Source organism: Lepisma saccharinum, chromosome 30, assembly GCF_977018435.1.
Source record: "Lepisma saccharinum chromosome 30, izLepSacc3.1, whole genome shotgun sequence".
Taxonomy (NCBI): domain Eukaryota; kingdom Metazoa; phylum Arthropoda; class Insecta; order Zygentoma; family Lepismatidae; genus Lepisma; species Lepisma saccharinum.
The window spans coordinates 20,888,625-20,901,488 of NC_139258.1; the positions used below are offsets into that span (position 1 = coordinate 20,888,625).

At 39.5% G+C, this 12,864-nt stretch overlaps 1 protein-coding gene across 1 annotated transcript in view; it reads left to right on the top strand.

Annotated features, from left to right (window-relative positions):
• Positions 1 to 12,864, top strand: part of LOC145981900 (chordin-like protein 1) — a 172,186-nt gene that overhangs the window by 142,976 nt on the left and 16,346 nt on the right. Inside the window, exons 5-7 of the mRNA XM_083115395.1 lie at positions 249 to 409; positions 2,675 to 2,768; positions 9,793 to 9,877. Of these exons, the coding sequence (XP_082971521.1) occupies positions 249 to 409; positions 2,675 to 2,768; positions 9,793 to 9,877 (340 nt within the window). The remainder of the gene's footprint in view (positions 1 to 248; positions 410 to 2,674; positions 2,769 to 9,792; positions 9,878 to 12,864) is intronic.

Consider the following 12,864-nt stretch of genomic DNA (forward strand, 5'->3'; position numbering starts at 1 on the left):
ATGAAAAAAAAATGTACAGTCATCGGCAATAATGATGGGATACCTAGATCCTGAAATACTCGCTTCCTTGCAAGGAGTTATGTGTGTTGCCTAACTCTACGGGGTTAGTAGAACTTCCCATTGAAAATTTGCTATTAAAATCTAATCATTACCGTGTGTCGTTCAATCTGAAGTGTCCCGGTACGCTATGTGCATCCACTCTCGATATAGATGACTTCACTTATCTCAATATCAATTTATCTTTACAGAATCCCGAACAACTCCCTCCACGCCCCCAAGGCAGCATCCAGCCGAGGTACTTTCCTGCATTCACAATAGTCGCATCTACAAAGACGGCCAGAGCTTTCCGTCCAACGCCTCAGGGATCAGAGTCACAGCAGCCAATCAGTGCGTCCAATGTAACTGTCAGGTGAGTGCCGGTATGCAAGGTCGTCCTTTTCTCACGAGCCCCAATGAGCGCCAAGAAATAGCTACTGCCATTGGTGTTAACTTTGAGGCTCGGGAGAAAACGTCGACCTTGAACTTTAACATTGCTACTGGGTGTTAGTCAGGCGGATAAAAGAGATGAAGCTACACCTGGGAATGAAAAAAAGCAAGATGCTATTTAAATACATTCATTTTTGTGTATTATATATGTATGCGTAAATGTATGTGTTTCTTATTGTGCGCCAATTTTTTTTACTTTTACTTAATCGCAAGATGAATCATTGCCTAGAAGTGTCCGTGGCCAAGTTTCATCATACCAGGAAGAAAAGTCTCAATTTCGAATATAGTGACTTGATGTGATGTGATCAATACCACGCTTCGACCACTTTCATTCGCCAGTTTTGCCGGCGGTATTGGAGGGGGGGAAATCACCTGAGATCACCCATACCGGAATTCTAACCCGGGTCCCCATTTGCAAGTCACGGAAAACAAAACTTTTAAAGATAGAAACTAAAATTAAGATTTAATATGTGGAAATAATTTGTGCTGAGGTACAAGAGAAACTAAGTGAAATAACTGTACTGCACGCCTGCCTCCGAAATTGGGGGATTAGCGTTGCATACCGTGACGGCAGGAGTCCTAGGTTGGAATTATGAATAAGTGTTAGATCCTTTATTATACAGGGTCCGGCAACTAAACCTGACGGTTTTCAATTACAAATAAAAACAAAATCTTTAATTCAAGAAGTTAATTTAATACATGTTGTGTGCCTTTCTCTCTCTCTCTCTTTCTCTCTCTTCTCTCTCTCTCTTCTCTCTCTTTCTTCTTTCTCCTTCTTTTCTTCCTTGAGAGAGAGAGAGAGAAAGGGAGAGGTAGAATTCTTCCTTCTTCTCTCCTCTTGCTTCTCTCTCTTTCTGAGAGAGAGAGAAAGGGAGAGAGAGGGTGGTAGGGTGGTAGGGGAAGGACGGAGAGAGAGAAAAGGAAGGGGAAAAGAAAGAGGGGAGAGAGAGGGAGAGGGGTATCTTTCTTTCTTTCCTTCTTTCTCTCTCTCTCTCTCTCTCTAAAAGAAGAAGAAGAAGAAGCGTCTCTCTCTCTCTCTCTCTCTATCTCTCTCTCTGTCTCTCTCACCAAAAAGAGAGAGAGAGAGAGAGAGAAAGAAACTCTCTCTCTTCCTCTCTCTCTTTCTCTCTCTCTGAAAAGAAAGAAAGAAAGAGAGAAAGAGAGAAAGAAAGAGAGAGAGAGCATCTCTCTCTCTCTCTCTCTTCACTCTTTCTCCTTCCTTCTTCTCTCCTCTTTCTTAGAGAGAGAGAGAGAGAGAGAAAAGAAAGGAGGGGAAGGCGCTCTCTCTCTCTCTCTCTCTCTGGTACTGCAACTCAAAGCATTTTAGGAAAATCACATGAGAGGCAGCTTCATGCAGTTTCTTGACAAGCAGAGTTCATTTTCTCTCTTGACTCCTCAAAACAGACACTCGAACTCGTTCGATGTTCTCGGGAGTGCGAACCTTACGTCGTCCAGCAGGTGTTCTCTTCATTGCTGACGCCGTCTCCTTGAAGTTCCTTACCCACAGTAAAATGGAATTCCAACTGGGAACATTCAGATTACGGTGAGTGTTAAAGTGCCGAAGAAAGGCACGCTTCGTTGCCACCACACATTCATTAAGAAAAATGTCTCAACCACAAAAGCACGGTGTTGTACCGGCCACTGATCCATGCTGACTGACATGCTTTGAGATAATGAACAGCTGAATGTCGTTATTTCGCGCAACTTCCGTTCACTGTCAGATTCCGCGCCTCACAGGTGTACTATTCAAAAGATGAACTGTCCTTGTCAAGAAATTGAATGAAACTGACACACATGCTATTTTCTTAAAAAGCTTTGAGATGTAGTACAACCTGTATTAAACTGACTTCCTTGCATGAAAGAGTTTTATTTCTATTTGTAATTAAAAACGGTCAGGATTAGATGTATTTATTCCTTACTTAATCAATTTCAAGTATTCATCTACATTCTAACGATAAACCTTAGAGAAATGTGTTAAAAATATTTTCGGAACCCCGTAGATGGCTGCAACCGATCTTGCATAAGATCAAGTTGGGTTGCATACGACCAAGGATAAAACCATTTACTTTACGTTGTAACTGGTCCAGTACAATTTCTTTACCCTGCTTTCCCCTTGAGTTTTGCAAACAGCTTGAATCTGATGCGTCCATTCATATTCGTATACTGAACCTCTTCCATTAAATTTCAGCGTGGAATAGTGGTATGTGAGGTGCAGATTTGCCCAGAAATGGCATGCAGAGATCCTATACCAAATGATGAACACTGCTGTCCCAAATGTCCAGGTAAGAATACATTTTTTCAGTGTCTACCAATGGCGCATTTACTAATGCTTTTCAGGGCTCCTAATTTTTTTCAAGCGGACCCAACTGGTGGCTAACCTACTGTTATTTACCTAGCTCCATCTGTGCACCAATCGTCCTCGGCTTGAGGAGTGTCAACAGCCTCAGTTGCAAAGTAAAAGCTGCAGGGGTAACATCGCTCTTCCGTTAAAACGTTGCCAAGCGTACGTTTGTTTTTGTCAGTTGCTTTATTAGCTTGTTTGTACATTGTTTGGGTGTTTTGTGTACTAATTTCCCGCGCTTTGTAAACCGGGTGGCCAGAATTAAGGTTACCCAACTCAGAGCCCTCTGTAGCCTGTTTGAGGCATCGTAGATCTCTGAAATTTTGTGAATCCACTATGCAGACCATGGGGAAATAGTTCAATTTTCCGCCAACAGGTTGAAATGTGGCGCTGTAATCATTACAGATTGAAATAGGAAAAGATTGCCTGTAAGATTAATGGAAGCGCAGCTCTCAATGGTCAAACTTCTTGGCATGTTAACGCACATCACATCACTTAATTCACCAGCAATGCACGTTCTTTCTTATTTAACGGCATGGTGATCACTTCCGAACTTTTGTTCAGTACTCAAGTTAAGTGATGTAGCTGAGTTATTAATTAGAAAGACATTTGTTAGTGGCTGGAATTTGCGAGAAAATAATCTCTCGTTTATTGCAAGATTGCAAGGTAAAGGCAAATCCATAACCAATTGGAGCAGTTTATGTCATTACTACAACACTTCATGGAAGTACAGCGCCACATTTCAACCTGGTGGTGGAAAATTGAACTATTTTCTTTTTTATCGCCATCCTCTTCCTCATGGTCTGCGTAGTGGATTCACCAAATTTCAGAGTTCTACGATGCCTCAAACAGGCTACAGAGGGCTCTAACTTGGGTAACTTTAATTCTAGCCACCCGGTACTATTGTACAACTTTAATCCAGTAACGGCGCTGATAATCTCTCTGCCCCGTTTTACAGTACGTTTGGCAAGATGCTGTGTATCCGACGCTCATTTGTTTAGTCCCGCCAGCAACGTTCGGTGCCTTGTGACACGAAAATGTCCGATGTCAGCCGGAGAGAATTCAACTGATTGCTGATTCATTGTTTCTCAGCCGGCAGTATATTGGTGTACTTAGGGCTTCACTTTCGGAGAAGGGTTGAACCATGCAAAACAAAAGTTTTGTTCTAGAAAAAAGTACGCGTATTACTTATCAATTTCCTATAAATTACATTACATATTTTTCTCAACTCCTCAAATTTTAGTATTAATATATTTTGGGGGACTGCAGAAACATCAGCTCATCTCTTCGATACACCCTTGTCTACGATACATATAAAATAAGTGTAAAAAATCAGAATTTGTGGTAATCACATATATTTTCTACGAGAACGGTAGTCAAATCCTTCTCTTCCTCTCTGTACTACGTCACTACAAAAAATATCATCACGTTATCACGGAGATGATTTTCTGAATCAGCCAACCTCCGAGGCCAGAGGTCCCGGCCTGGTGTTTCTTGTGAGTGTTCATTCATCAATTTCATCATATCATCACTCACCCTATTTTCGCTGTTAGTCAAAAGTGGCAGAAAAGCGAAATAAAATAAACCAAATCAAGAAAACAATTTTTAAAAAGATTCTGAACCTTGATTTCTACAACACGAATATTTTTTTGGTGGTACAACTAGGTTTCGATGCTACAATTATTAATCTTTTTCAAGATATATTTTATTGATTGATTTATTGATTTGCTTTATTTAAGTTTGCTTTTTGTCACGTTTGGCTAACCGCGAAGATGAGGATGAGTGATAACATGATGGAATTGATGAAGGGACACTCACAACGAACACCCAAGCCGGGATTCGAACCCGAGACCACTGACGTCGTAGCGCGCTGTGCTAACCACTCCGCCTTTTCTCGTCGCTTTACCATCCTTACGTGCAGTCACTTCGAAAGAACACATTGGCAAAGCTCGCGGACAATCTTCTGAGTTTCTTTTACCAATTCAAAGAGGGCACTGCCCTTTTGTAATTCCAGAGAGACGGACTATCTTACAAAAGCACAGCTTGCAGTGGTAATAGAGACGTGGAATTACTCTGGTGGTCATGTATTGTTGTACCCGAGACAGTTTCTCGAACAGCTAATACATCACCAGGTACTACTGTTGGAAAGGATGCAAGATTGCAAAGTATACTCGTTTGGGAAGAAATCTTTGTAAGGAAACGGGTCGACTCATTTTTGGAAACTGTAAAAGGACCAGGCACAGGGGAAGGGAGATTTGTCTATCTCGAACTTGGCGCCACTAAAATGTTTCCTAAAACTGCTGAACCGAGGAGAAAATATCCCAAGAAAATCGTTCGTCTTCTCGAAGAGAAGAAGGATAAAGAATTGCCCAAGTCATATCACATGTTTCAAACTTGCAAGAGTTTTATTGAAGTTGCGAATCTGCCCCCCCCCCCCTTGGCCAAAATAAAGAGGGATGGTGCTCAGTTAGATGATCATTAGACGAAGGCGCACGAAACAGAATCGCCTGTCAATCATTCATTTTCCGCTGGTGGGCCAACTTCTAGGAGGAAGAGATAGGTCTAAAAGGCTTTCCTGCAGTCCGGTGTGCAGTTCTGCTCCGTTTAGAATTTCCCCAATTGTCCCGTCTTCTTCTTCCTCGTTCTTTTCGGTCGCGACTTAAAGAATGTGGTCGTTGGCTGTGCCGGCTTTTTGAGCGTTGGCCAAAAGTTACGAGAAGAAGGGGAAGAGGCCAAACAGGAGGACGTCGAGACGCCGACATAACACACGCTAACACATGGAGAAGTTAAACGTAGCATTTCTGGTAACCTTGTCTCACATGTGGACGTCGTTAAGTGGGGCCCGAGGGGCACTGCCTCCCCAGAAACTTACACGTGGCACCCGTCAAAATTTTCCATGGCTTATGGGAAAATCTGGTGTAATACAGAAACATCTCCAAGTAAATTGTTTATAAACCTTAGCATGTAGATTACAATTGCTTTCATATTTCTAACTATTTTATTTAGGATATAAATGTAATAATGTATCTTTTGCAAGTATTCGGGAAAATAGTCAACTTGTATTTTTTATACAGGGTGTTGCCAAATACCTGTTACAACGCTTGGGAGGTGATTCGACAAGTAAAAACAAGAAAAGAATGCCATGTAAAAAAATGTCGAATTCGGCACCGTTTTCCAGTGACAGGCGTGTGAAAATCGCCTCACACCATGTTTAAAGCACAATAACTCAAAAAGGAAGAAAGATATCAATGTCGGAATAAAATAATACAAACAAAATCGTACCTGGCGAATACAATGGTGCATCAATTGAGGCCCAGTGTAAATTGCGCAAGGGGACTCTCAAAGAAAGTGGGGAATCACCTCCCAAGCGTTGTAACAGGTATTTTGCAACACCCTGTATACTTTAATTGACTGTAATTTACTTTAATATTATAAAACCTCTCCAAAAAAATTGTTTAGAAACCTTTGCAGGTAGATCATGATCGCTTTCGTATTTTTAGCTATTCTATTTACAGATAGAGACTATAAGTTGAATATTAGCCTTTTGCAAGTATTCGAAAAAATAGTCAACTTGTATTTTTTTAAAAAAGACAGACCTTATTTTAATTCTCCCTTTGTTCTCTCCAACTCTTTCTTATATATATATATATATATATATTATTGCTTCCTTCCTTTATCTGTTAAGCCATTTCTATTTTACGATTATCATTAACATGACGTCAAACGTTTTTCATCATAGCCATATCCAACTTCAAAAACAAATTTCAGCTTTTGAACCCCCTGTGAAAATTTTCTCCGCGTGCCCATCCCGTAGCTTGCTTTCTTGGTTAACTGCACCTTACTTTCCGAATAATCCTTTTCCGTTCCTGCCACACGAGGACAGCAGAAGTTGCTTGCGTCAGAAGTGAATATAAATTTGTAGAAAGACTTTGGGGAATGGACACCACATGACCATATGTAAAGTAAAGCAAGTCCTAAATCAAAATGTATGGAGCAATTGGAATATGTTGTGTGCAGATTTAAGTTATATATATGCGCCCTTGAACAATGTTTTTGAAATAAACGTTACAGTATCTCCCGCCTACTATCGCCTTGACACTGCGGTTGCGCAACCTTGGGTCGTTTCCAACTCAAGACGTGCCATGACTGAGAAGTGTACCTTTTATCAGAGACAATATTTCTTGTTTCTTGGTATCCCGATTGGAAACATTCCATTCTGTTTATCAATGACTTTGCACGAGTCTCCTCCAACCATTCACTTTTACATTGTCTCAGGCGGACATGTTTGGTTTTCTAAGTATATTGAGTAGTGTTGCAAACTTATTCAAAAAGTTTCCACTAGACTACGAAAACATTGTATATTTTTTGTTATGTAGTGTCGCTTCTCTGCCACGTTTGGCTCATTGCGAAGATGAGGATGAGTGATGATAAGATGAAATTGATGAAGCGATACTCATGAAGAACAACCTGAAACTTCGGTGTTAAGATCAAATGACGACCAGTATCGTAAAATGTACACAAGTATTTTCATAAGTTTTGTAAGTTAAAATTTCCATTACAACACGAACGCAGGTCGTCACTACGCAAGGTAGAGAATTGGGCCATTTTTTTAAAATGTTACTTTTGCTTTCCAAAAGTAATTGGGTTAAAGTTATGAGTAAAGTAAGTCAATTACAGTGTTACGGACTAACATGATGGAAATAACACAAAGGAAATAGTTCATAGAACGTGTTGCGTGCATGAATTGAAAGTAGACTGTTTATATATATATATATATATATATATATATATATATATATATATATATACACACACACACACACACACACATACACACACACACACACACTCTCAAAGTGTGTGACAAAGAACTTCTTGAGAGTTGCGAGTTCCTCGGCAGGGGTTTTCATTGTGAGCATGAACAGTCCAACATCATACAGTACTGACGTTACACATTCATTGCCATAAAAAGCCTTCATTCTCTGATGAATGTCAATTGGGGACACATTTTCTGCAGTTAGAAACTCTGTCACCACATGCAGTTTCAGGTGCACAGACATAGTATGGTTACATGCTGCCATTTTCCTCGCTCTAGTTCAGCAACCCCTGGTGATAGAAGTTTGAAACTTGGAATGGAGAAGGGGGTAAGTCTGAAGAGTACAATGCATGGTTGCCCAAAATCCAAAATGTCTTTACACAGTCACAAAAAAAGCAGGCATTACTTTTCAGCCCGCCCTCGTATGTGTGTGTGTGTGTGTGTGTGTGTGTGTGATGGTGTGTGTGTGTGTGTGTGTGTGTGTGTGTGTGTATATATATATATATATATATATATATATATATATATATATATATATATATATATATATATATATATATATATATATGGAGCCATCAGAGACGTTGCCCCTGGTAGGGCGATGCTGGGATCTAGCTTACGCTACAAGTTTTCAGAATCATAGAAGAAAAACATAAAGAGTAAGGGAAAGATACAATGAGACAGCAAATGATGATAGGAGAAAGAGAACAGAGAAATATATAGAGAGAGAAGGAAAAGAGAAAACGGACGGGGAGAGAGAGAGGGAGAAAAAAGAAAGGGAAATATAAGAAGAAAGAAAGATGGGAATGAAAAGTTAAAGAAACGGGGGATGAAAGACAGAGAGAAAAAGAAAGAGATAAACATAGGAGAAAAGTGAAAGAGAAAGGTTTTAACTTTAAGTTGGAATTGGCGCTTAAAGTCTACATTATGCACATGTAGTCTAATCGGGACTGGGCCTACAGTTTAAAGTGGGATCCGAACCACTATGTACCTACACCGGGTATCGAACCCTTGACCCCTTAATTACAAGGCGACAACGTTACCACTGCGCCATTGGGGAGGCTAGTAAAAGAAAGTAATAATTATTTTCCCACAATTGACGCATGCTACACTTCAGATCCAAGAAATGCTATATAAGCTTAGTTCAGCGCTCTCGTGTAAAATAAATACTTCTCCTATATGAAGAAATTAGAATGTAGAAATGCTCATGAATGTCGTCGCAGAGCAAGCTGTCCTTTTTCCCACATTTGACGCATACGCAGCATGCACCGCATGCGTTCAGGGGACGCCTCTGATTACATTTATGTGCTTGGCAACATTGACGTTGTCAAAGTAACGAAATATAACAGTTATGAAAGATGTATGACAAATTTTGCCGCTTCTTGCCCAAGCGCTATGTCTAATTAGTTGTTTGAGTTCATTAGTAGGGAAACGTGGCAACAGAGGGCTACTGCCATAAAGGTGGTCTCCGCGCCGGATATAAGGACGGTGGGATTGTAGTGATTCAAGAAGGCTCAGCCAATGAACGCGCGAGAGGGAATGGGGCTACATCCCCACATTTGGCTAGAAATCGCTAAGAAATAGGCGGTGCGAGCCAACATGGGACTACATGGAGGGAGGCAACACTTTTGGAACTACCAGCCGTATATAGCAGCGCGCACTGCTTTGATTCGCCAACTCGCTCCCCTCCACTTCTCTATCGTTTTTCGCGACCTTGCCCCGTAATTTCAGAGACAGAGTGTAGATCCTTGCACAGAGGGAGGGCGATGTTTTCTCAGAGGAAATCAAATACTTACATGTTTAAATATCAAATACTTCGCAAGAGCCCAATAGTAAACAAAGACAGGTTCGCTAAACGTGGCAACCAATTTGAAAGAAAATTGCACACTAATAAAAAAATAACATCATCATACAACACAAACGAAATCATGTGAACCGGCCAGAAATAAAAATTAACATGACTATAGGCAAAATGGTCATATACTTTGTTACAATGGTGCCATAAAAATTAATTGAATGTCAATCTGTGAATGGTGACAGCGAGTTACAGAAATCGATAGATTAATATATTTTTTAAAAAAATACACAAGGTTATTATGTATACCGTATAAGTACGAAGTGATATCACATATGTATTCTTCTTTTCCAGAGGTTATTGACTTGCCATCTGTATCTATAAATGACCACAGTGGAACAAAGGACAGAAGGGATTTTGATTGTATATCAGAGGGCAAGTAAGTATGACGACACTGTATTCTATTCGAAGTATTTATGTTGTTTTATAGCATTCCGGGACTTTGTGTTATAACATGTTATTTTTTTATTTGGTATCGGATCGAGTAAAGGAGTGAGATCTTTACGTATCTGATGAAAATCGGCCGAACTAGACGCACTTAGTAGGGCATATCTTGGCATATTTTACCAATTTAGTGTTTCTTACAACATATTTCTGCAATGTTTTCATAAAAATACATATTTCACTATAGTTTCGTAATTGTCTTGGATATAATCAGATATTGGTACTATTATAGTATAGATTATACACCTATAAATCATATATTTTGCACTTTTTTACATTGCTAACGTACTATTTTGCAATGCGGAACATTTCCTAAGATGAAATAATGCATTTTTAACTAAGATAATGTCTATTTCTTACATTTACGAGTACTTACTATTACTTGTTATTTCGATTCTGTAACACATTATAGCAGGCGATAGCGTACTGGTTCAAGGCGCGTTGTGCGAGTGTTTTGTCGATTTATGCAGTGTTGCAACCTCGTTCACCGGAAAATACCTACTTTCGTGCCCGGATTTGAAATTATGCTAATACCTCGCAAACCATTGACGTTAGCCTCACAAACCATTTACGTTAGCCCCACAAACCATTGACGTTAGCCCCAAAAACCATTTTCCGTAAGGTTAGGTTAGGTTAAGTTAGGTTAGGCAAGCATAGTTAAAAAAAAAAAAAATTAAAAATACTCGCCACGGCATGTTCTAGTGAAACCACGGCGAGTTTGAAACACTGACTACGGGGTTACGTCATCTAACACACGGAACATTGTGCTCTCGTGCAGAAAGCAAATGGCGGCAGCAGAAACAGCGTGCCGGACAGAGATTTTCGCAGGAAACAACATGCATTCGCATTAAAATGGATCAAAACTACATTCACGAACTTCCACAACGCTACAGAAAATGATTTCCGGAAGTACTTTCATCTGTAAATTTGAAGAAATCCGTCACCCCTATACTATAATGTTACCCAGATATTTTATAATTAATTCTTCGTACCTTTAGCGCAACAAATAGTTTATATTATCGATGGAAGGATAAGGAAATTACGGACCAAGAAATTAAAAGCAGATGCAATCTCTTCTTACCAACTAGTACAGAACAATAACACTCCCTTTTTTTATCCCGCCAACAGCTGATAGCCGTGCAAACATTATTGAGGAAATGTGTTCTCCGTTATTGTTGTGCGTTCTTGATAATCATCTTAAAAAAGTAAAGAAGTTTCAATCATTCTAATTTATTTACCTCTTTTCCGCTTCTCACAACAATCAGTCAAAAGGAAAAATAACATTTGGTATATCGTTTAACCCTAGCAGGACCAAGGTGTGGCATAAAGTACCACTTTTGAAGTTTTTGTGTTGGTAATCGAAACTGCCTTGAGCAATTGAATTAAAAATCCTGTTTATTGTCAATTCAGATGTGTACTTTCATATTTGCTAAAATTCAAGAGAAAATTTTATCCATTTTAATTTTTAAACTGAAGTTGATTGAGCCACATGTAGCAGATAGAGCAAAGAACATTGAGGGATTGAATGCAAATACAGTTACGGCAATGGAAAACGTTCTTCAAAGGAAAATTAGGTCAACGGTTGACAATCCCATATATATATCTACTTATGCAACTGCTTCGAGAAAAGGAAATAGGTGTTACATTTGCATTTCCAATGGAGAAAGAAGAAACAAACTCTCACGAACTACAATTTCATGCAATGACTGTGGTAAATGTGTCTGTGGAAGACACTGCATGAAAGTTCAGATCTTTGACAACTGTGTAATTTCTAATAATAGTGAGTAATGCTGAGGAACTGTAATATAGACTGAAATGTGTTATAATGTTTTATTCTATTATTGTTAATAATAAATATGCAGATGTACATTTCCAAATAAAAAAATACTTAACATACATTAAAAATATACAAAATATGACTTACTTATCTTTCAAAATAAAAAAATACATAACAAACATTAAAATATACAAACTATGACTTATATTAAACAAAACATACTAGTAGTGCAAAATAACTAACAAATGTAGCGGAATAGTAAAGTGGCACAAAATGCCACCCTTAGTCCAGCATGTAACAGATCAAACCTTGGTCCTGCTAGGGTTAAAGACCAAATATTTGGGGTATCGTTGATAGGCTATGACAGACTTTAGCCACTCGCTTGCTAAGCGAGAGGAACGTTGTAAGAAAAAGGGGGTAGCTCTGCTACGTCTACACTCAAACTGCAAGGGGACTAGCCCCGTGAAATAAGAACACGCGGACATCTATTTAAGAACACTACCTTTGACTGAACAGGCAGGGTGAGGAAAGACATAAGGAATATTCGTTTACCCGTAGTTTTGCTGTAATCTCTTCTCCGCTGGTCCTCGTTCCGATGTAGCCCTACTCTGTAATAAAACGGACGAGGGAGCAACTCCGGGCTCCAAATTCTGTACATCAGTCAGCTCAGAAGAAGATCCCCAAACGAGGGGCGACGGGGAGCGGGAGTGAAGGGAAGGACCGGTCCATTTGCAGATTTTAGGGGTAGCAGAAAGTCTTCCGCTTAGGTCTAGTATCCTTTTCGAAGTGCCTGGGAGTTGATTTGCGTCAATCACCCAGATAAACTCAAATCAAGGAAAGCCGCGGCGTATCGCATATTCTTACCTATTGTTAGAAACTTGCTGCTCGCCATAAGCCGCGGTAGATATCACAAGTGCTTTGAAATCAAAATATCACGCGGGCGGCGACAACAGAACAGACGTCAAAACTCCAACAAATGTTCTTTGATGGAAGAAAAATTTCTTGGCTTTGCGCTTGCAACTGAGAGTGTCGTATTTCTTTACTTTGAAATTGAAGACGGAATTAATATTAACAATTATTATTAAATAACATCTTGTTACTAATCTTGAAGTAAAGCAGTTGTCTTTATCCCAGAAAAGAGGACA